At 37.7% G+C, this 24,331-nt stretch overlaps 5 protein-coding genes and 1 non-coding gene across 7 annotated transcripts; 1 reads left to right on the forward strand and 5 right to left on the reverse strand.

The window, feature by feature from the left end:
• Positions 1-2: 2 nt before the first annotated feature.
• On the reverse strand, positions 3-556 carry LOC119984756 (protein RALF-like 1). The gene has a single exon (XM_038828858.1). The coding sequence runs from the start codon at positions 508-510 to the stop codon at positions 157-159; it is 354 nt and encodes a 117-aa protein (XP_038684786.1). The 5' UTR covers positions 511-556; the 3' UTR covers positions 3-156.
• A 2,048-nt stretch (positions 557-2,604) lies between these two features.
• On the reverse strand, positions 2,605-6,551 carry LOC119984245 (desiccation-related protein PCC13-62). 2 transcript variants are annotated; one of them, XM_038828106.1, is made up of 4 exons: positions 6,174-6,551; positions 5,543-5,768; positions 4,733-5,181; positions 2,605-2,739 (listed from the first exon to the last, which is right to left on the reverse strand). In XM_038828106.1, exons 1-3 carry the CDS (start codon positions 6,503-6,505, stop codon positions 4,804-4,806), a joined length of 936 nt encoding a protein of 311 aa, XP_038684034.1. In that variant the 5' UTR covers positions 6,506-6,551; the 3' UTR covers positions 2,605-2,739; positions 4,733-4,803. The 2 variants fall into 2 exon arrangements, with proteins under 2 accessions (XP_038684034.1, XP_038684035.1); XM_038828107.1 differs by having other exon boundaries at positions 2,653-2,749; positions 4,743-5,181.
• Positions 6,552-8,887: 2,336 nt separating this feature from the next.
• Positions 8,888-11,441, reverse strand: LOC119984246 (bifunctional protein FolD 2). The gene is made up of 5 exons (XM_038828108.1): positions 11,252-11,441; positions 10,578-10,761; positions 9,963-10,120; positions 9,535-9,747; positions 8,888-9,346 (listed from the first exon to the last, which is right to left on the reverse strand). Exons 1-5 carry the CDS (start codon positions 11,369-11,371, stop codon positions 9,116-9,118), a joined length of 906 nt encoding a protein of 301 aa, XP_038684036.1. The 5' UTR covers positions 11,372-11,441; the 3' UTR covers positions 8,888-9,115.
• A 5,424-nt stretch (positions 11,442-16,865) lies between these two features.
• Positions 16,866-18,325, reverse strand: LOC119984172 (heavy metal-associated isoprenylated plant protein 36-like). The gene is made up of 3 exons (XM_038827999.1): positions 18,167-18,325; positions 18,004-18,079; positions 16,866-17,914 (listed from the first exon to the last, which is right to left on the reverse strand). Exons 1-3 carry the CDS (start codon positions 18,218-18,220, stop codon positions 17,190-17,192), a joined length of 855 nt encoding a protein of 284 aa, XP_038683927.1. The 5' UTR covers positions 18,221-18,325; the 3' UTR covers positions 16,866-17,189.
• Positions 18,326-21,888: 3,563 nt separating this feature from the next.
• On the reverse strand, positions 21,889-23,882 carry LOC119984173 (dephospho-CoA kinase-like). The gene is made up of 3 exons (XM_038828001.1): positions 23,693-23,882; positions 23,152-23,297; positions 21,889-22,459 (listed from the first exon to the last, which is right to left on the reverse strand). Exons 1-3 carry the CDS (start codon positions 23,879-23,881, stop codon positions 22,015-22,017), a joined length of 780 nt encoding a protein of 259 aa, XP_038683929.1. The 5' UTR covers position 23,882; the 3' UTR covers positions 21,889-22,014.
• Positions 23,883-23,929: 47 nt separating this feature from the next.
• On the forward strand, positions 23,930-24,000 carry TRNAG-CCC. Its single transcript has one exon. It is a non-coding gene; the product is annotated as a tRNA-Gly (tRNA).
• Positions 24,001-24,331: the final 331 nt, after the last annotated feature.

The following is a 24,331-nucleotide window of genomic DNA, read 5'->3' on the forward strand; positions in this document are numbered from 1 at the left end:
AATTGTATTTGAAGAACATAAACTCGTATTCCAATCACCATAGCAGAAAAAATCACAAATCAAACACAAGCTTTGAGACATGGTATTTTACAGCACTTTTTTATGTTACAAGCGAAAGTTGCAGAATAAAAACAGGGGAGATGGAACATAATAACCTTAACTAGTACGACACCTTGTAATGGCACTGCATCCACGGTTATAAGGGTTAGCTTCTGCACCAGCCTTGCAGTTGTAATACGATGCTCCTCTGTGAGAGCATGGCACAGTGTTCCTCTGCAGCGATCCGTAGCTTATGTAATTATTCGTGGCCAATCTGCGCCTGTTGATCACAGAGTCCATGTCAAATTCATTCTCTCCTATGCAATCAGCCACTGATCCTTGGCAGCCGGATCTCAACGGGCCCCAGCTCAGTCTGTTGTGCCCGCCTGCATCGACGGTCGGTGATGATATAATTTGAGCGATGATGCAGAAGCAAAATGTCAGAACCAGAAAGCTAAGAGAGTTGGCCATTGTTGTTGTTGCTATGGTTGCTTTGGCTGTGGCTGGTTATTATGTGTGCGGAAGTCGCATTTTATATGAAAGCTTGTATGATACTACTACAGAGCACATACAGTTTAAAACTAATGACATCAGTTTTGTGAGTATTTACAATATGGTCACCGAAAACGAATCATACAAACTTGAACATCCGAAATGGGTGTAAATCAGGTCATCATGCTTATGTTTAGTGCGTGACCACAAAGGTATTACTCCGATAATAAATCGAATTCAGGAACTCCCAAATGTATACGGTTTGAAATAATTATCCAATTGCTCAAGGCGAGTTCAATAATTCATCTTCTGTTACCCTTGTTTAGGCTAATGTTGCTATGGAGTTTGTTCAACAACCTTCAACAGTTTTGATGTCCTAAACACTGACCAAAATAAAATTTTAAAAAAAATAAATAAAAAAGAAAGCAAAACCTAACCCCAATTAGAGGATAGAGTTGAATTATATTAGTGATAAGCATCCTTTGTGTTCATTAATGACTGTTATAATTAGGTTAATGACTATTGTGCAACTTCAAAAGCCTCAAGATTGCAGTAAAGAAACCCTCAAAACCTACCACCAAGACAACGATATAAATAATGATGTATATATGCTGTCATGATTTTATATCTTCAACGCGACCCTTGAATTCAATGCAATTTTTCTGTACTTTTTTCCCCCCAACCTAGCAAGTGCTGCTTCTGCGGCGGTTTAAAAAAACCGCTAAAATCAAAATCCATCCTAACCAAATTGATTGGTTGTTTTTTTTAAAAAAAATTCCACTAAAAACCAAACAAATATGAAAAAACGATCAAAAATGGAAAAAAATCGACAAAACCGATCACTTGATCGGTTAAATTTATGTCCAACAAAATGACTGTGAACATCCCTAGTTGCTTCAATATCACCATTTTTAATTTTTAATTCTATGTCACTGGTATAAGATATTAACAATAGCAGTATTTGTTTGATATACCTGTTTTTTCATATATTTTTTGTAATTAATAGGAAAAATATGTTTGATTGTCAATTTTTAAAAAAAATACGGGAAATATGAAATTATTAAAAGAAAAAGTGTTATGAATTAATAGAAAACAGAAAACAAACCAAACAAATTTGTGTGGAAAAAATACAGATTAAGCGGTAGTGGTGCTTATATCATGTGGATTTAAAGATGTAATTGAGTAGGGAAATTACATTATGAGAATTATAGAAGGAAGAGCAAAATTTGGTGATTCAAGAGTCCCACGCACTAATCAAGGAATTCCATGAGAAGCCGTGACCCAAAAACCAACAGTATTTCATAAATGCAATCACATTCTTTACGGGTCATGATAGCAGAGCACGCATTTGGACGCGGGCTTGTTTAATGAGTTAGAGACGGACCGGGCCTCAGCTGGACTTCTAACTTTATTTCTTAGTTGCACTCCATAACGGGGCCTTGTCATGGGCCTCTTATTGTGTTTGTTTATGGGTTGACAAGCTTGACTAATCTAGACGGCGGGGTTTTGTTTTGAGTGGGCCTAGACCCCAAGGAATTTTACGGGCCAAGTTTTCAAGGCCCAAGACGCAGGGCTTGTTGGCGATGGACTAGTGTAGTCGTTGAAGTGTTTGTCTTTACCCTCGTCCATGTTGGATATCGTGAGTGCAATGAGCCTACTTTTTGTACAGGCGTAAAGTACTGGGCCGGACTAGCCCAAATTCAGGCCCCGAGATTTCATGGGCTGGCCCACCCATTTAGATTCACGGGCCGGCCCACAAATCTCAAATACCATGGTCTAGCATGCTTAGGGCCCAAGGGAAGGCTGGAGGGCCCAAGGGCCTGGCGTGTCGGGCCTAGCGCACTAATGATTACACATTTTGTCATTTACACCACATCTTTTGTGATATGTATTTCCCTATGTAATAGTTAAATTTGATTTTTTAAAAATATCGGGGTGGATCATTTGTAATGGGTTAGCTCAGCTCGTTACAAACTATTGGGCCGGGCCAAAAGGCCCTTAGCCCGTATTACACCTCTATACTTTGGGCACAAATTAATATGGGATCCACACCTCGTTAGAGATGGGTTCGTGTTAGGAAACCATTCCTCTCCCAAAGTAGATCAACGTACTACATTTACATTGCAAAAAACTTGTATATATTATTAAACTGCAAGGCAGTTCTCATTTATTTATGGCAACACACATACATATATATGCTCACATACATACGATTTATTTTTTTTTTTTTTGAAAAGAAATCTGCAATTTATTAAAAATCAATAGACAGAATATCTGCCATTACAGCTTCTTTAAGCCAAAGTGGCTCATATGGAGATCTCCACAAAAGAGATGTGGGACCTGATAATGCAAACTTTGCAATAGTGTGTGCTACTTTGTTAGCAGACCTAGGACAGTACTCGAATTTGATACACTGAAAAACTTCACCTGTCACCCGAATATCGTGTATAACATTGCCCACTTCATTCAACATTGTCTCCTTTGCATATATCTTATCAACTGCACTTTTGGAATCACTCTGGATTTTCAAATTAATCATAGAACACTCAGAAGCCAATCGTAACCCTTCACGAATAGCAAATAATTCAGCACATTCCACCGAGTTTAAAAAACCCACCTTAGCAGCTAAAGCGGCAACCAAATACCCAGTATGATCCCTAGCAACACAACCTATAGCAAACTGACCCGTGCTCCTATCATATGCAGCATCCACATTGATGATCAGCATGCCAAAAGAAGGGGGAACCCACTGAGTATTCTGCCTCACCACTTGGTGTTTATCATGCGAGAGCATTTTGTACTTCATAAAATCCTCTAGAAAACCAGGAATCCACTCAAACAAATCACCCAACTGTCTCCCTTTTACCTTGTGAATCAATCTATTCCGATAATTCCAAATCTCCCACACGGCCATCAGGAAAAACTGCATGTTTAATGGAGACAATACATCCTTCAAACACCCAAGACAGTCCATGAAACTACCCTGCAGAGCCGGCTGAATCTCTTTCCAAAAGCTACATTCCTTCCAAGCCGATTTAACCAATGGGCAACGGAAAAGAGCGTGAATGGTATCATCCCAACCAAAACCACACAGTGGACAGAGTTGAGCACAAGGGACATGTTGGTACACTAGATTACTTCTCGTTGGAATTATATCATGACAAGCACGCCACAAAAAAATTTTAACTTTCGGTGGTAGTATTTGTGACCACATCCATTGCCACCACTTCTTCATACTATCAGCAGAAGTTGTTGGCCGAGAAGAATTTATATCCATTGCCAAATGATATGCACTTTTAACAGTAAACTTTCCTTTACTATCATAGTGCCAGCACTGCCTATCTTCATATCCTCTACTTGTTCGAGGTAACCGAAGAATCCCTTCTGCCTCGAATTGAAGAAAATTTTCCCGGATCACCTCCTCATTCCATAGCCCATCATTGCGAAGCAAACAAGAAACTCTGCTATCCGGATGAAGAGATATGGGGGAAACAACTTGAAAAGAGCCTGGGGTAGCGAGCCATCTGTCCCCATAAATACTTATGTGCTCCCCAGACCCCACTACCCATCTGGTGCCCTGCCGTAAAAGATCCCTTCCCCACAATAAGCTGCGCCAAATAAAAGACGAATTACCACCTGCAGTAGTACGCCAAATATCACCACCTGTGTAATATCTTCCTCGCAAAACTTTTGCTACCAAAGAATTTGGCCGTTGAATAAGGCGCCACACCTGTTTTGCTAATAAAGCTTGATTAAATCTGAAAATATCTCTAAAGCCCATCCCTCCTCTCGTCTTTGGCTCACATAACTTTTTCCATCTCTTCCAATGAATTTTTTTATTTTCCTCCGAACTACCCCACCAATATCTCGCACAAGCCCCTTGTATGTCATTACAAATACTACTTGGAAGTCTAAAACAAGAGAGGACATAAGTCGGAATAGCCTGAATTACTGATTTAATAAGCACCTCCCTTCCTCCCATTGAAAATCTACTTTCCTTCCACCCATTCAATTTCTTCAAAACACGATCTCGAATGTACCCAAATTGCACTCTCTTATTCCTCAAAACAACCGTGGGTAGGCCGAGATAAAAGTCATGTTTCTGAACCACAGTGGTCCCAAAAACGGATTGAATCTGATTCCTCATTTGTCGCGATGTATTTGGGCTGAAAGACAAAGCACTCTTGGAATAATTAATAAGTACGATTTATTGTAATTGTATTTGTATGTAATCGATATAGTGATATAGTGAGTAGTAATTAGATGACATTCTTATGGTTTGTGAAGAAATTCCCTTGCGATTCTGCCATTCCCTCCTTTAGGATAAAACCCACCGGGCTTGCGCTCGTCGCCACTACCATACACTATCCGTAAAATCTCCGGCGGTGTCCGTGAATAGGAGAGTGAATAGGAATCTGCTGATAAGATGTTACTTGTAGTACGATTCTCCGCACCAAGCTCCAATGGTACTATGAGACCTTCGTCTTTGATTCCACACATCGCAAGCTGGTTCCTAAGTTTCGAGATACGGTCCGTCATGTCGGCAACTGTAATGTTGTATGGCACCACCTTCTCAGCACCTCTCTCGTATAGTAATGCCCGTATTACTGCGTCCTGTCCTGACTCCACGCCCAAAAGCCCCGCCACCAACTACAATTGAGACAAAAATGTTTAAAATTCCTACTGTTAGACTAAGGGCACGAATTGTGGATGTGTTTTTGCATCTACATGTATTGTCCGCCCCGAGGTACATCTACTAACATTTTTATCCTCGATTTATAATCTTTATTCAGTAAATTGTCCCGCCTCTTCCACGCGAATTCATAATGATCACTTGGATATTCACTTTCCCATCTTTACGAGATCATGGCGGGATAATTTACTGAAATAAAAAACCTTGAAGAAAGGGCAAAAATGCTCGTAAAAATACTTCAGAGCGGATAATACCTTTGGATGTAAAACATCGTGTGTGTGTGTGTTTACATATGATATAGAGATAGGATTGTCTTACCCTTTTATTGGTGTAATTGTACAAATTTGGAATGGTGCCTACATAGCCAACTAATCCCACGTAAGGGATTACATAGGATGCTAAGAGATAGTTCACTGCGTTCAAATATGGATCAAATGGAGGGGACAACTTGTAACCAACTGCTCGATTAAAAGTCTCTGCAAAGTTTTCTGCTCTCAAATCCAATGAAGGCCTTGGAAATCCACCTACTGTGTTGATAATAGCCCTGAGAAAATCATAGTACATGGCACATGGTTAATTGACAATACAAGTAATTTTATTTCATTTCTTGTAACCGAAAACGACACTAAAAAGCTCTTCTTTTGAACTTTTGATATGAGTCTAAACTAGGACAATCAGACTTGTGAGCACAAAAATTTCCCATCTGATAATAGGGTGAGTTGGGTCAAAGCCCAAAACGTGACCAAAAGGGTATTGTAGGGCAATCGTGAAGACGGATGCGACGGGAAGAAGAGGGGACATGCATAATGTTTCTAGGACTTGAACATGTGGCATCTAGGTTACACCCCTGCAACTCTATTAGTGGACCACATGTTCGCCTGTGTACGTAATTAAGCTTAATTACTAATGCACGAAAAAGATATGACTGATTGATTAAACGTAGAATTACCTTAGATGACCAACTTCCTGATACCCAAATTCCTCGATAATCCGGCGAGTAAGGATGTCGAGATTGGCCCTCCGAGCACCGATCGGAGGAGGGCCGCCCTGGGTCAAGTATGGAGCAATATCATCAAGTCCCTTACCAAGTGCACCATAAAGGAAAAACTCAGCTTCCAGGAATTCCAAATTGAGTGCAAATTGAATCCGATCTCTATCATCAGCTTCGATGGGTCCACAGTTGCCAGGAGAAGAACTACCCATCACAACACTGATCGGAGGCAACAGAAGATGAAAAATAGAAGTAAAGAAGATTATGGAATTAAGTACTGAAATGGTCATTTTGTTCTTCTATTTGGAATATCTTTCTTCTGCAGGTTCTGCTTGCATCCAATGTTAGATAGTCTTCGTATTTATAGGCATATGCTTGTTACGGCATTTGGATTTGGGGCTTCGCAATTCGCTTTAAATTGTATAGTCTATAATTTAAATTTAATGGTTTGGGAGGTCTGGTACATCACACCATATTTTTGTTTTTCCATTTTAAAATTTGTCTGATTTTTTATCTATCATTAGATATGAATTGTAGATTATAGGAAATTACAGAGCCCCTAAATCTTTATAGTCTTGGGGTATTTACATTACATTTGAACCTTGAAGTTGAGGGTATATTTGTAATTTTAAAAGTTGAGAGGATAAATGCTTCCGCTAAATAATATAAGGGTGTCGTTGCTATTTTCTCGAATTCTTTTTCCCCCCACGTAGACGTTGTTCATCACAATCATCATCATCATCATTCGAATCTTTATCCCAAAAATTGGAGATCAGTTACATGATTTTGTGAGAAATTCAACGGGAATATTCTTGCTTGCAATGTTGTTCATCACAACCAGGTGTATTATATTTTTATCAATCCCTTGAATCCATATTCTTGCTTGCAATGTTGTTAATCAACAATATTTCCTCATTTTTGTGGTGGTAATTATGAACCATCTAACTACAAATTATGGCATTACTTCTTCTGCTAAAACTCGTCAACATCAAAGTGAGGAAGACAAAGCAAATTGTTAGACTAATTGAACGATTATAATTGTCCTAATTAATTAATTGGTTTTCAGTTTTCTTGTGACAAGCCTGGTTACTTACCAGTCACAATTCACAAGTCGCAACAACTCGTTTGATTTTCAGCTAGCCATATAGGTATAAGGTTTTTTGGGGTGTGAACTTGACCGGGTCACTAGTGCAATAGGAAGACTGGGAATTGAGGACCAATGGGCATTTCCATTATCGTGATTTACAAACGTGTGCGAATGTCACTCTGTGCTATCTTTTCGCACTGAGCCTTGGTTCAAGTCTCTTCATGAGAATTACGGAGTCTTCCATGTGACCTGAGATTTATTAGTCAGTTGTCCGATAGATAATTAGATCGATTCCACGTTACCAAAAAGTATTGGGGGACAACCTGGGCCAGAGTGGGGATACTCCCAAACCAAACAAACATTAAGAGTAATAAACACCTTCAAGTTTTACTTTTTTACCCCTATAAAAAAATTACATCTAAATGGTGCATGAAGGGCAAAATCTTCTTTGGCTATAGGAGTATAGGGTATGCCCTCTATAAGAAGTACCCTTGACCACTAGTGTGTGTTTATCCTTTAAATGAAACTGCCGTCTTCTTTCTTCCCTCTCAATACTTAATTCTCATATTAACTTCCTATTTATCAGACATAACTTCAACATAGACAGCATACTTCCCTCATATTCCCAGAATTGCTTATACGTTTGGATTTGGAATTTTTGGGCATTTGATGAAAACTGTTCTTCATTTTATGTATGTAACCAAGGATAATACTTTTCTTAGGCACTTGATATAGACACCACATCCAAATTGTGTGTGAATGTATACATCCATCTGGGTATGTGTCCATGTAGTCAACAAATAATTATGAGCATGATCGCTACGTTGGCAATTCTTAACCATTTTCTTCCAGAGAGAGACAGAGATGTTTGGGATTAGAAGCAACCACACAATAATCAGCCAACAATGCAGATTCAAATCATGTTATAAGTCAACCAAATGAAACAACAGCATACAAGCCAAGTACAACAACCTGATAAATAACGAAAATGCTAAGAATCTCAGTGTTTTTTTTATCCTGATTATCCCAAATGCTGAAATGGACGTACATGATTCATTGGGAAAAAAAAAAAACTTGTGAAAGATAGTATGGAAGACTTGCCAGAAGCTTCACGCAACCAGACAATCCAAAACAAAAGATTTACCAGAAGTCTGAACTGACCTTTCACTCCATAACCTGGGCAGCAAATCCTCTTTGAACACGAATTTAGTTTTGCAAGACAACCAAATGAAACAAAAATTCAAGGGGCAACACGAAAACTGCAGGCACAGATTACTTCTAATGACTTTAACAAACTCCATTTTCTAGATAGATTCTCCTTCAAACTGATACTATTAACAATTCAAACTGGATAATCATCCCATTTGACCGGGAATTTGACTATGCTGCCTGCCTCTAAGGCTCTAGAGTTGAGGTAGACATTTTACGCTCCGCATGAATTACTCTTCTAGATGTTTTCGAAGTTTTCTTTCAACAGTTTCATTCAAACCTATGAAGTTACGATAAGCTTACAATGTAATCCATCAAGGCAACCTATAAAAATGAAGCCATTATATCAACTTACATGTGAAAGGCAATTCAAGTACGCTCGCAGAACCTTGCCATCACAATAACTTCATAAACTTCAGACAATTTGCAAATTTATTTGCTCAAGAAAAGGAAACACTATATGTCAAGAACGTCTGTTCAACAGACAATGTAACATGTTTCCTACAAAAACATATGAGAATGGTTCTTACAAAAACGGGAACACCTACCAAGCTAGTAATACTCTAGTACGACAGGAATGAAGATAGTGATAAGTGAAGCTGATTTACTGCTCAATCGCTCCCTTTGCACCATCCAAGGTATTCCTAAGAAGCATTGCAACAGTCATAGGGCCCACTCCACCAGGAACAGGAGTAATCCAACCAGCTACCTTGCACACTTCGTCAAAATCAACATCTCCCACAAGCCTATACCCGGACTTCTTACTTTTGTCATCAACAGCATTTGTACCAACATCAATAACTGCCGCACCAGGCTTGATCCAACTGCCCTTGATCTTAAAATGATGGAAACAAGATCACAAAAATATTTTATACTTCCAGCAAGGCCAAAAAAGCAACTTGTAAAGAATCCATTTTTCGTTGCATCAAGGCAGAAGAGATTATAATTTCAGTAAATACAAGTTGCCAATTACTATAGTTAAAAAGCAAAAATATATAGGAGTCAATTTTAGTTAGTAGGTACCATCATTGCTTGTCCAGCAGCTGCAATAACAATGTCAGCTTCACGAATGGTTTGTTCTGGATCCTGAGAACATGAATGGACTATAGTGACAGTGGCATTTGCATGCAGAAGAAGCATTGCAACTGGCAATCCAACTATGTTACTCCTACCAACCACAACTGCCTTTTTTCCCTTTATACTTATACCACTTCGTGATAGAAGTTCAAGACATCCCTGCAGATCAAAACATACATCTTACAAAATGACTACTATAAAGAAACAACAAAAATGAGGAGGGAAGTAAATTTTCATGGGTTTGTGTGTGAATGCAATTTTCTTGCATTATCGAGATTTTAAGTCACGTGAACAACATGATTTGCAAATATAATAATAAGAAGAGGTTATATTTCTAACAGAAATATACTAAATCATAGGACAGAGTATTTTGCCTTGGGGGTGCAAGGAACAAAGAGGGGTTCTCTGCCTTTCATAGAAAGCTTGCCGATGTTGAGAGGATGAAATCCATCTACATCTTTCTCAAGACTGATTTCACTCAAAATTTTCTCTTCATTTATGTGAGCTGGTAAGGGGAGCTGGACCAGTATACCTATCAATGTAACAAACAAAAGATTACATACAACTGAAATCAACACAACAGGGATATGGTGCTTGCAAATAAAAAACTGAAGTCAGCTTAGACATCCAATGGATTTGGGTATTAAAAAATAAAACTGCATGTCCGCGTTTATATAAGGTCTTTCCATTACTCAGCATTGTACAATACTTAAATCTTTCAAAATTCAAGGACAAATTTTTTTCAGAATTTGAATTTGATACTTTCATCAATGAATCAATGAACAAGCTCATTTGTGCATCCTGTGTTGAAGTTATTGCTTCACAACATAATAGGTGAACAACACCCATGCACAAGGCTTTCGCAGTGGGCAGGGTTGGGTCCATATAATATGTACATTTCGGGTAGACATGATGGACACAATAGTTATTGTGTTGCTTCACAACACAATAACTAGAAATAAAAAATGCACTCACACCAACCCACCAACCATGAACATCAGGATTTGCATTAAGCTCATGAATCTTGTTGAGCAGTTCCGCTTCAGATACTTGTTCAGGGAGGTCTTCATCAAAGGACTTGATCCCAACCTCAGCACATGCATTTCTTTTCATACGAACATAGCTTTGAGAATCCTTCCTATTGCCTACAATAACTACGGCAAGTCCTGGGACCTGAACAGATCAAATGAGGAAATTATGAAAAGTAAAATAAAACCAAAAACAAACACAATTACACAACAAAGTGATTGTGTAGGACCACCATTAGACGATATTCAATTATTCCGGGCTCCTGCAAATCTAAAATTCATCTTTCTAGAATTCAAAATTCTATGGTATTAGCGAAATAGGAGACTTGAAAACTTTCTTTAACTCCATTTCATGACTACAAGCAAAATATACATTCAGTGATAAGAGACACCATTAACAGTCGATTTCTAGGCTTTACTTGCTGCAGAGCTAGGTAACTAATGAAACACAGTAACATCAGAATTAAAATTCGGCATTCTCTGCCAGTCGAATTGTATCGGTATTGCTAACAATTCAACGCAAATGGCGCTGCTATGGTGTCTTTCAATTTCGAGAATCATTAGAAAAGTATTGTTCAATCTAATGGCAGCGACTGTGACAATAACTGATGCAGAGAGGACTAGGAGCTATTTACCTTGCCGTATTTCTGTGAGAGTTGACGTATTTCATCGGCGATTTCAGATCTGATGACCTGAGCGATGGCCTTGCCGTCGATTATCGTGGCTCTATGCTCATCTGTCGACGGCGACTCCATGTCGTGTTATCTCACTCGATCAAGAGAACCGCGAGTAACTCACGCTCTCACAGTCTCACCGCTCACGAGTAATCGACTCGTCAATGGGGAAACGCCAACGCTACAGCATGAGCGATAGGCATCTCACACGTGGCACTCTGGTTTTGGACTTGGGCTGTTAAGTATGGGCCGAGAACAAGTTGGGCCACCAAACACTTATCCAGAGTGAACTTTTGGTCCATTGCTCAATTTAAGACATGAGCTGTGGGTCATGGCCCACGTACTACTTTAGTCCATTAAATACCTTTCCCATATTGGACTTGTGGCCCAATCCACTATATATCTTTTCCATATAAGTAAAATTCATGTTTTATCTGTTGTTCCGAAATGCTGCCACGTTGGATTAAACAAAATAACATACATTAATGCAATTTTCTTTTGATAAGTTGTGGTCATATAGGCCTAAACTCGGGCCATTAGACCCGCATACACAAAAGTTTCCCGTTTCATGACATGATCAATTGGGCTGAAGGTTATTACTCTTAGTGAAAATTGAATTCAAGATTAAATCTTATTTTTTTATTACAAAAAAAAGGGATAAGGAGACTCGAACTCGAGAGTTCTAGCTCTATGAGAAATCACACATGAATACTATCTAAGCTATTCGTTTTCCTCGAATTCAAGATTGAATCATTTGACAAAAAAGATATTTTTTTTTTCCAATTTGCCTAGAATTAAAATAACAATAAAGAGAATATGAGATCCAGCAATAAGGCAAAAACAAAAGACAAAAATACATTATTTTTTCAGTCATCATACTCATCACAACAACATTGAATTTACAGCTAGCTAGTTTGTCTGGCTATGAAATTCCCATCAAAGAAAGAGTAATTTTAGGAGGAATTTAGTATTCAAGTGTGGCTCCATGAGCCCAAGAACATCATAATCCTAATTGGATCTTCTTCACGATGACTCTTTCTACCTCCAGATTGAATAGACGTGTTGGAGGCCATGGCAGCCTCATAAGCATCCTTGAGCTTCTCTCTGATTGTTCTCTTTGAGTGTTCATGACCAAGTGAGCCATCCTTGTAGTGGGGCTGAGTCTTCATTCTCCCTACAATTCTTTAATATCTATATATATGTGTTAGACCGATATATATACACACACACACTATATATGATTGATGATCAGAAATAACTAGAGACTACAAGCCCAGGACTTGGAAATCAGAGTAGAACTACAAAGGGGGATTTGGGTGGGTATTTATGGAGAGAATTGTTAGGTTTATGGGGTATGGGGTCACCTGATTGCTATGGATTCCTTGTGGGTGTGGCTTACAGATCAGATGAATAATTGATTGGTTCTTTGATGATTTCCTTGATATTCTCTCTCTGAGAGTGAAAGTTGATGGATTATATTCTAATTAATTAACTATCATTATTGATTAATAAAATAAAAGATAAAGACTCTATTATTATATTACCCTCCACTTATAATATATGCATAATGCTAAACATCGATCGATTGTTTTTTTTTTCTCAATTATCTCAAATGCCAAATGAACGTATATTATTCATGTGAAATTGTGGGCTCCACAGATCCCACATAATCCATATGAAATCGTGTGCGTCCATCTCAACATCTAGGATAGCTAAGACATAAAACACTAGGATCCGTAACATTGATGTATATAAATAATGCAATGCACTGCTTATGATTGATTATAAGTCAATCTCACTGCTCACCACCAGAATGCTAGGCATGGAGCATGGCTTCTTGTTTAGTGTTCATTTTCCTTACAATTTCAAGGTAATTTCCATGCACCAAAATGTCCAACAAATGCTAATTAGCAAAATTTTCCAGTGGAGTAAAAAGATGCTTCTTTAAGAATTAAGTAGCAAACCAAGATAATATTCCATAACAAATGCTAAGAATTTGGAATACAATTCTTTTGGTAGTGAGATTGGAATTCACTTTTTTGTAAGATTCCAAACACTAAAATATGCATGTTGTGTTCATAGTTGATGATAGGAACTTCATCTTTTGTTTCATATGTTTGTATTATGTAAAATATATTTTTATCAGAAATTCTCAGCACGTATAAATCAATAAATATTATCTGTTTTGAGTTTACGGTTCACTGTAGATACATCAAACCTATACGATTTTATTTCTATAGATCGTCTCACTAAACCCTAAAAATAAATCTAACAATTCCAAGTTCACTTTGCCGGGGGAAAAGACGAAAAAAAAAAAAAAAACCTCCTACAAATCCATTTTGTGGGTGGTGTAGAAATGACCCTTGCAGTGTCTAATGGTCAAAAATCACTCATGATGGGCCTGGTCCGAGATTGATAGAGCCTGATTCGGTTAGAACAACCCAATCCAAGAAAAGAGGGTCCCAGAAACCCAACCCAGTTGGGCTCCTGGGCTCGATCAAATCATGTAGAGAAGAACCACCATTGGTGAGTGGTGACTAGGAAAGCTAGGAAAACACTAGTAGCCTCGCTCAACTTACAAACATGTCTAACAGAGATTCCCCTAGCTATAAGTCTATAACAAAAGATTTTGTTCGGTCCATTGTATTATACATGATAATACTAAAAGTACCCTTCTTATGAGAAATTTACACGTGTTATTATACAAATTAAAAGGAGAAGAGATCGGACTAAGAGCATCTCGGTCAATTCAAATGTCACATCGACCTGTACTCCTAGGCATGGCCTAACAAGTATAACGTTGGAAGCTTCAATTGACCAAAATACTTTGGAGTACCGAGGAGCACTCATCACCAATCAAGAAGAAGATCTACAATAACTCTTTAGGGAATCCACCCTAGAAATCTTGCTATAATTAGAGGGTAATTAGTGATTCAAAATTTATATAAAATGGACATTCACTCAAGTAAACTTCTCTCACTTTTTCACTACTCACTACTACCTAAAGAGAGTTTTAAATACAAAACTCTCTCATTAACCTTATTACCAACAAAACTAACTTGAAATCGGAGAGTTCTCCTAAGTTACACCTGGGAATCTAAAAGCTTATATTTTTTATTTGTGCAAAGATAGAACAATAATCTTTCGATTCCTAATATGATCAACGGAGACATATGTAGAATCGAGGAGTTTACAAGTTGATCCCATTTTGCACGTGATCAATGTAAGAAAGAAGTAAAAAAATAAAGATCAGTGTAATCCTACATTAATGAAGGCACAGCCATTTATTATTGTATAAAATTCAAGTTCAACTCATGAGGTTTTGAGGACTTTTGTAAGAAGAGACAAAGGTGGGGTACCCTATATGTATTATCAAAAGCTAAAGGGTCCCAAAATTGATAATCATCATATCTTTATTTCTTAAAGGTAATAAAGACAAAAAAAGAAGAAGTTAAAGTTCAACAAAGTTTATGGCAGTAGTCAATCGAAATAAAGTTGATTAATCAATGAAAGCAGAAAGCTAATGGATGGCAATTTAGTAATGATTGCGTTGTAACTAGTATAATAATTCATATTCTTTCACCAAGGACTAATTGTCATCGGGTTGGAATCTCCCTCTCTCATTTCAAAAAATAAAATCACGCTCTTCTCCTTGACCCACCTACCTCCAACTCAAGGCTCATAGTGCATTCTAGAATAGTATAAGGGTGAATTCTACGATCATGAATTTGTTCATAGAGGCCATCGGCCCATCAATAGTCTTGCAAAAATTTAAGAAAGGAAAGCAAGAGGGTCTTAGGGCCGCGGAGTGTCAATCAAAAGGGCTTCGACGATCAAGTTAGATAGGTTTCAAAATATTTTTTAGTACAGTAACCGGTATTCAAAATGATTTCCCTCCTTTCGTCGTTCTCCCCCATCAGAGGGGATGCCGTGTTCCCTCAAGAGGAAATCTCAATTGGAGATATAGTGATAAGATCTGTGTCAAATTTTAGGCACTGAACTGAAAACAAGAAGGCCTAGACGAAATTTTGCCGCTACAAATAGGGAAAAGAACAATTGGGATATTTTGATTTGGATCACCCATACAGGGAGAGGTGTGTGTGTATGTTGACAATATTTGGACATAATGTGGTGATAAAGAATATAAAAGAGATGGGAGTATATATGTGTGCATATTCGTCTTCTTGACCCTAAAAGTGGCACAATCCAATCCACCATGGATATTCTTGGCTCTGAACTAGAGGATTCATGCATGGGGAAGATCATATCTTGCTTCATAAGATTCTGCCAGCAACGATCTTACCGAGTACCATTGGAAAAGCACCACTCATTGGTCCCAAAGCATTCAAAAGCAAGTTACAACCATCCCCCTCCACAGATAGAAAGCCTAGCTTTTTTAGGCTAAAATATTATATATATCCTTAGACTATAGCAGTTTTCTCGATTATTTCCTTAAACTATTTTTTTTCTTCATTCTATCCTCAAACTATTGTTTTCCACATGGTTTCTATCCTGAGTCAGCTTTCCGGTGTTGACTCCGGTGAAAATGTTGACGTGGCATCCATGTGATTATAAAATAAAAAAAAAACTAATTTTCGTTTAACACTTGTATAATTAATTAAAAAATAAAATTCAAACCTGCTTCAGTGTAATTTTTTTAATTCGTTTCTCTTTCCACCCATGAAGGTTTAAAAAAAAAATGTTACAAATTATCTATGAAGATCTGTTAGAACAAGATCTGTTTAAAACAAGATTTATCTTGGAAAGACGAAGACCTTTCTACTTCAGTGTTTGCCAACAAAGTGGAAAATGACCTACACAAAACCTTGAAACAAACCCATTTCTTGCTCAACAGCAGGGACATTGCTGAGATCCACTTTCAATGCCCAATGTAAACATGGATCTGGAAGAAGTGCTTGTAAACATAGATCTGGTTGCACAGAAAGATGGAGAAAGGGATGAACTGTAGAGAAGGGCACTGGTGGTGGTGATTGATGCGACCTGTACGACAGTTTCGACTGCACTTGGAGACTATAATCGACGAGATTGCGGAGACTTATAACCAACAAGATGTGGCAAAGTCACAAAAGTAGTGATGATTCATCATCCTGACAATGGAGTGAAAGGGTGACTGTATTGAGATTGATGGCTTCTGGTAGTGAAGATTGATTGGGTTGTTTTGATTTCAATTTTCCCTAGATTATTTTGATTTCAGTTTTGATTTTATTTTGGTTCGTTTTCTTTTTTATTTTTTTTAAAATTTATGATGACATGTGGAGTTAAATCAATTAAAAAATAAATCCACATGTCAATCTCGTCGGATTTCAGATGACACGTCAACATTTTCGTCGGAATCAACACCAGAAAGTTGACTGAGGAGAGAAACCATGTGAAAAATAATAGTTTAAGGATAGAATGAAGAAAAAAAGTAGTTTAAGGACATAATAGAGAAAAATGTGATAGTCTAAGAACATATTTAATATTTTAGCCAGTTTTTTTATCCAAAGTGGGCGCTTGGAGATTTCTCATTCAAAGCAAAAGCTAGCTGTTCAAAGCAAATAAAGTACTTGCTCTCTAAAAGATAAAACTTTAAGCAGGAACTATTTTAATTTCCCATAGAAAAATACAACCCTCTAGGAAAGATTTGTTCATGTACAGCTCAAATTGCTCATTACTGAGTTGATTTTACATCATATAATTTGAGCAGGAGACAGAGACAAAACAAAAATCTTCTTTACACATTAGCTCCTGAAAAAGGCAGATTTCAGGACCTACGAATCACCCAACATTTGTAGCAAATCACCCTCGAAAGCAAGCAGCATATAGTTACATTCTGTCTTTATTACATTTCACCCTAGGATAACACAACATTTTTCACGCATATACTTACACAAAATTGTCACATGATGGAGCATCCCCTAGCATCCTCTTCATTGAAATCATGGATAGGATCAGCCGGTGGAAGATACCTCTGGCTCGGACCGTAAGAGTTTGGATAAGCATGCATGGGAGGGGCGTAGTATGATGCAATACTGCTAGGATATACATTACTGTAACTTAGTACTTCATACGGTTCAGGTCCATGGTAGACAGGTGGATACGAGTATATGTGATGAGGTGGAGGGCCATGATTCAGAGAAGGCTTTGGTGGAGCCGGGTCTAGAGTCGCCACAGAAGCTCCAGTGCCTGCAGGAGTAGGAGAAGGAGGAGGAGGAGGAGCATCACCAGGGTTGCCAACACCACCACCGCTGTTATTTGAATTACCCTTTTGCCCTTTCTTTTTCTTTTTTTTACCTCCACTGCCCCCAGCACTTATTCCTCCTGTTTCCACCTTATCATCACGTCCTTTGTCTGGCTCCAGTGGTGCTTGATCACTGTCTTTTTTCTCAGCATTTTCTGGCTTTGCCACATCAACATCACCTTCTCCTTGGACATCTTTTGGGTCTTTTTTATTCTCATTGTTATTCTTGGATTTTCCAGATTTTTTCTCTCCAGACTTCGACTCCGGCCAAAGTTCGGCATGCTTGCCTGACTTCAACAACTTCTTGATAAGTATATCTGCGTCAACGTTGGCAGTCACTGTAACCTTGTGTCGTTGAGAGTCTATTATTGTTGTATAAACACCTGTAAAATGAAGAGAGCTGATCATACTAGAATTTGAGAATGAAGAATATAACGTAGACGACAGAGAGAGAAAACTAAAGAGTATCTACCATCTATGCCTTGAAGAACTTTCTTGACTTTCTTCTTGCAGCCTTCACAGTGTATTGAAACTTTCAAGACCCATGTCTGCCAAGTAGTAGAGATGATCAAGTTAGTTACTTGCAAACAAGCATGTGAGGAAAATAAGTATCTATGTAGGATGTGGACATTTACCTGGTATTTCAGTTGCCCTTGCCCTGGAACCTCTTCGTCTGGTTTTGATGCCATGAGAGAGAGAGAGAGAGAGAGAGAGAGAGGATTTCAGAGGGTATGCCAAAGGTTTACGAAGAGGCAATGGTAAAAATAAACAACTCTATGTTTCAGGTATTGAAGTTATGACCTGTTGCGCCTATCATCCGGCCACATGTACGCCTATTATGAAAAGAAAATGAAGTGAAATTAAATTAATAGGAACTAAAAAAGAGAAGTGGAGGAAAAAGCTACAAAGACAGAAATTGATATGGGTCACCTCCTTCCTCTTAAAGTACTGCAATCAGGAGTCATGACACATCAGCATAATCACATAATTAAAGTATTAAACTAAAAAAAATAAAAACCCAATATTAGGCGAGCTTTCCTGGGAAGGGGTTGGATTTGAACAGAACAAGATGGTGAGAGGCCCTCAGTGGGGGCTTCTCTGGTATATTTCATTCATGGTTCTCAGATGTTTTTATCATTTTTCATTTCAACATCCGTGCACAAGACTCTCGTAGTGAACGAGGTCAAGGACATACAAAATATAAGTAGAACTTACCCTATATAATATGTTTAAACCTAATTAACAGGGCTTTGACAAAAGAGTCAGAATCACAAACATAATACTCAAATTCTATAGGTGAAATACAAATATTACTGGCAATCATGTGGTTTGGGAATCTACACATAAAAATTTTCAGAAGTGACATAAGTGCCAAAAAGTTATATTCTTATGTACAACTTACTATTATTTCAACTCAAAAACAAATTATGAGGGTTTGGGACTAACACGTCCACCCACCAATAGAAATTCTGCACAATGTTATCACACATTCACACGTACGTCAGAGTTACAACAGACCATGGCAATTTCACTTCCCTCTAGTGTTCTGCCATAACGCTCCAAAGTGGTAGCCAATTCAACCTTAGCGAGGAAGTTGTTTGGGGATTGTCTATTTCTGCATCATCTTTCACTAAAAGCAGTATGTCCTTTGATGACGACTTTTTGAAAGGTTCACTTTCTAGTACACAAGCTTTTTCTAAGATAATTGGCATCTCATTTGGTCCAACCTCACCAAAAAATTTTTAAGCTACTCACTACTGTCTTCAGCCAAGAAGATTCTAAAAGATATCCCATGAACTGATTAAGTCCCTATTTATTGCATCTAGCCAATGAGGGTGATCAAAATTTGTTCACAGAACTACAGCCGTTCAAATTCTGATATAATCTTTTTCAAACCAAGTAACTTCTTCCTGTGCATTTGAGAAAGTAAGAAGTAAGCACTAGACTGAAATTCATAATATGACAGGATTTTCAATTTTAGGATTTTTTGTGTATCTGTTTGCCTATTCCTTCGGAGTGATTAACAATGTCCTAAGAGAGATGGTACAGGCAAATCTTTCTGCAATCTCATCTGAAACCATTTTGTCATAAACATCTAATATCTTCTAAATTCGTTCATGATATTTCTAATCCTTTTCACCATCTATATAGATTATCTATATATACCTCATCAGACTTATCTTAGTTAGCAACCTTTAAAACTCTGCCCATACCCCTTATGCTATATTGCCAACCAATCATAAAGTTGGCTGTCCAACCTGATAACAAAGAGTAAAGACATTAATTTAAACCAAATAGGAGAATGCAATAGGTCTGCATTCATAGATTCGCATGGCAGACAAAATTTGGCAGTTCTGCAAACTCAATGAGTACAGCAATTTATACTGTTTACTGGGTGGCCAGGTCCAATTGGTTTTCATAATACATATTCAGTGAAAGCAACTTATTAATTAAAATTGACCTTGTTCCATCATCTGCTGAGTAGTGACGCCTTTCCTAACACAATGAACCAAATAAGCAGCTGGTAATAAAAGTAAAATACAGTCCTTTCGTTTTCAACAGAACAGAATTCCCATTGGTTTTATTAATCTTCAAGATTATACGTACTTCAGGTTAGCATTAAGCCATTTCTGCCATATTACAGCAGCTATTGACTCACTAGTGGATTAATTACGAAAATCAAAGGTTCATCTATAACAATACGCCAAAAATGAACAATGTGCCACTGAGCTAGCATCCGATACATAAATTTCATCAACCCAAACGTCCATCTGAACACAATCATCTTTATTGAATAATTGTATTTTGTATCCTACTCCAAACACGGTTCGACATCTTATGAAAGACATGTACTACAGAAATGCAAGGTATGGTCTAAGACAAACCTCGACATTATGACTTCAGATGAGTGAGCTTCACATTCTTGCTTCCTTAGTGAAGCATCTGGACATAAAGCAATAGGAAAAGATATAACAGATGAAAAAACTTTTTATCGACATGAAAAATATCAGAGAATGATGAGGTATGAGCAAAAATCTAAATTATCAACTTGCAGGTACTGATTAAGGAGAAAAACTCCTCGCGGAAGGAAACATCATCTATTGGTTAACTCGCTATGCTCACCCAAAAAAAAAAATCTTAAGCAAAAAGCATGATATATACCAAAGGATGATAATCAACATCTTGGAGTAAATGACAATGACAAAACAAATTGTATCACTAGTCAAATGTACGACTTCATAACTTTCCAGTTGTTTTTAGATTGAGGAAGATCAATAATCAGTACTAGAACAATTCCAAAAATGTTTTTAAAACAGAAAACAACAGTATAATAAAGCCATTATCACTTATCTCCATCTTTATATAAGCCAATGACTTAGTGGGGCTTTTAGGATCGAGTGGCTTGTGACTACACTTGGCACTCACAGCAGTTCTTGCTTTATTTTCTCAATGAAAAATCAAATGGTACAGATATGTTTGATAACATTCAAAAATACCAGTGTCTCATTCAAATCTAAAAATAAACCAATGAGATCTGATGGCTTGAACAAATCTAATGTGGTAGAGTACCTACTCGAAGTGGACTTGGCTTGCTCCAAGTAAATCCAATCTACATTGATCAGTTTGAGAGTTCCAATCACAATGTTGATGCTGAAGTTCATCTTTGCTTTGACCAATGGAAGCAGCTGCAACTGAGGCTGAAAAAAAATCAAATCTATGAAAAAAAAAATTCAACTTAATAAGGAGGGTTAGCAGTGCATAATTGTCTCTGATGATCACCAGCACAAAAGAGAGATAACAAGTCAAGCATAACTTATGTAACATAAATACAAAATGCTTCAAATACTTAATGGATTAAAAGAAGCTACTTAAATATAAAAGAAAGAAAGCTAAATTAGAGAATATGTCCTAAAAGTAATGTTCAGGATGAACACATTGTTCATTTCTGAGCTTTTTGCGCGACCAATTCCAGAGTTTAGCAAAGTATCCCACAACAATCAGTCGAATGCATCTGATGAAACAAGGGAGAACCGTACTACTCATGACTTAAAAGAGAAGCCAAAACCAAGGGCAATAAAATTATGTTTAAAAGCTTTTGCTTCACAAGCGGTATTTTCACCCTTAAACAGATTTCCAATTTGAAAGTCACCTAGTGCCTGATCTATCCTAATTACTCTCCAATCTCCAATCAAGTATCCCTCTATCTTCCAAATAAATTTTTATTAACTTACACAACATAAAGATATCACACACACACATAATTGTAGTACATACTCAAGAAACTTTACAAAAATTCTTAGCAAATTTCTGCTAAAAATTCACAAGTCATTCTTTGTTGATCTGGCTATGAAATTAATAAACCACATCAATCATCAATCAACTCACATGAAAACTTAAAAAATACACGCGTATCAATCACAAATTGGTCTTAATTAAATACTCCGACAATCATAAGCATTAAAAGTTTATGATGTCACCATAGCTATAACCTATTATAAACTATTCTGCCACCAAATACAATTACAATGATAGAAACAATGGCTGAAAAGGCTCCCTGTCTGGAAAGCATGAACTCGGTACATGTCAAGGGCCTGGTGACTTGATATAATGCCTTCTGAAATTGCTCATTCAAGTCCTCCAGTGACCCAGTATTATCTATCACAATGTCAGCCTTGGACCTTTTTAGATCCAGTGCCATTTGAGCATTTATCCTATTTCTAGCATCCTCCTCATTCGTTCCATCTCTTTTCATGAGTCGACAAAGCTGCGTTTCAGGGTCAACCCATACAACTATAATGGGCTTTGTCCACTTGTCCATCTTGGCCTCAAACAACAGAGGAATATCAAGAATGATTACCTTGCATCCCTTCATCCACAATTTCAAGATCTCCCAAAAGATACCTGAGGATATATAAGGAGCCAAAATCCTGAAATAAGATATTAAAAACAGGTTTTAGAACTGAATATGCACACTAGTAACAAATATTTGATGCAAACTAATTGCCACAGTATCTCCAGATACATAGAGATCATAAACCAAGTATGTAACCTTAACTTGTCGAAACCTGCAATCGTCAGAACTTTCAAGGAATGATAATGTCAAAGGATATCGGTTCAATCTGCTTCTTCAAGGATTTAATCATCTCAAATTATGTGAGATAGCTATACCTAAATCTACAACCCTATGATTGCCAGTTTATTCAGTACCAGCAGCTGGCCAGTCACCAATTAGTATGAGGGCACCATCAGTCAGATTATAATTTAGAACCTGAGTAAGCATTTGTGCGTGACAAAGTATTAAAACTGCTTGATATAGAAGGGCATTGAACAAAACCATCCACTCTTTATGCTGCCCAAGGATTTCAGAACAATGCATTTCAAAAGCAATTCATTGATTCATTTTATATTCCCATCATATTTTGGGTGTATCCAGCAACAATACTACCAAATTATCAAAGACGATCTCAAGGAGTAAATAAGCAATAACCTTGAATTGTAGTAAAAATGAAAAAAAATAAAATACAAAAGAGACTGGAAGCATTCCAATATTCATATTTCCGGAGCCTGTCAAGAAGGAATAATTGTCATCGGTAAACCATCAGGATTATGCTATCTGTACCTATTAAGAAGCTGGCGCTTTGCTGGATCAGAGAACACAATTTGGCCCAGTTTTGGCCTATCTATTTCTCCATTAGGAAGTAGAACGTCCTCCCCAAAAGCTTCAACAACCTTTTTCCATCCACCAGTGCCTTTCTTCAGCACATCCTGTGAAAAGGCCGAATACATTGCAAAATAAATTCCAGCAGAATTGCTGAGCAACATAAAACTATGGCCATAATGAACATGCATTAGCAGCGGATATCAAATGTTAATTACATTAAAGACAATTTGGGCGCACGGACAAGACACTGCCACAAATTAGGGTTGGACGAAAGATGAAACTGTAGATCATGACCCCTGAAGCTATGATCAGATTTAAGCTAATTTGAAATAACATCGAAACTCAATGAACTGAAAACTATCTGATCAGAATCAAACACCAAAATTAAGGTTTAAGGTTTCTGATTATTTAAAGACGAATCAATTGGGATTCGATAACTTCAACAACAGTAGCAGTGATTACATACAAAAAGTAAAATTGGAGTAAGAAGAAGCCATACACGAGCAACGACATCAGCATCGACAACGGGGATGCCATGCGCCTTGAAGAGATTGGAGACCGTACTCTTCCCCGACGAGATTCCTCCTGTTAGCCCTACAATTCTCATTTTCTCCACCCCGGACCAAGTACTGCGTCTCCGTATGGCTTCGCACTTCAATGCTTCCAATTCCAAGTGCCTTCGGTACATACTACTGAATGAGTATAGATCTTTTGCCATGTAGCCAACCAAAAGCAAGCGCATCTAGTGTAGTGGTATCATAGTACCCTCCCACGGTACTGACCGGGGTTCGATTCCCCGGATGCGCAGTTCTGCATTTTCATTCTTTTTCAATGCGCTGTTGAATGTCTACACATCAGCAGCCTTATGCGAATGTGTCAGCAAGTGTTCGACGAAATGCCCCTGAGGGATGTTTTTGTGGTGGACCATTTTGATTATGGGATTCGGACGTTCTGGGAACTATGGTGATGCTTTGATTGCATTCGAGCAGATGAAATATGCAGGAATAGAGAGGCTAATCATGCGACTATGGTGAATAGCGCATGTTGAGAACAGAGTCCCATGGATTTTCCTGGCTGCCATCTCCGTTGTACTTAGAAGAAAATTACAGATCAACAACCATATGATGTTAGAAGAAAT

This window comes from Tripterygium wilfordii, chromosome 18, assembly GCF_013401445.1.
Source record: "Tripterygium wilfordii isolate XIE 37 chromosome 18, ASM1340144v1, whole genome shotgun sequence".
Classification (NCBI taxonomy): domain Eukaryota; kingdom Viridiplantae; phylum Streptophyta; class Magnoliopsida; order Celastrales; family Celastraceae; genus Tripterygium; species Tripterygium wilfordii.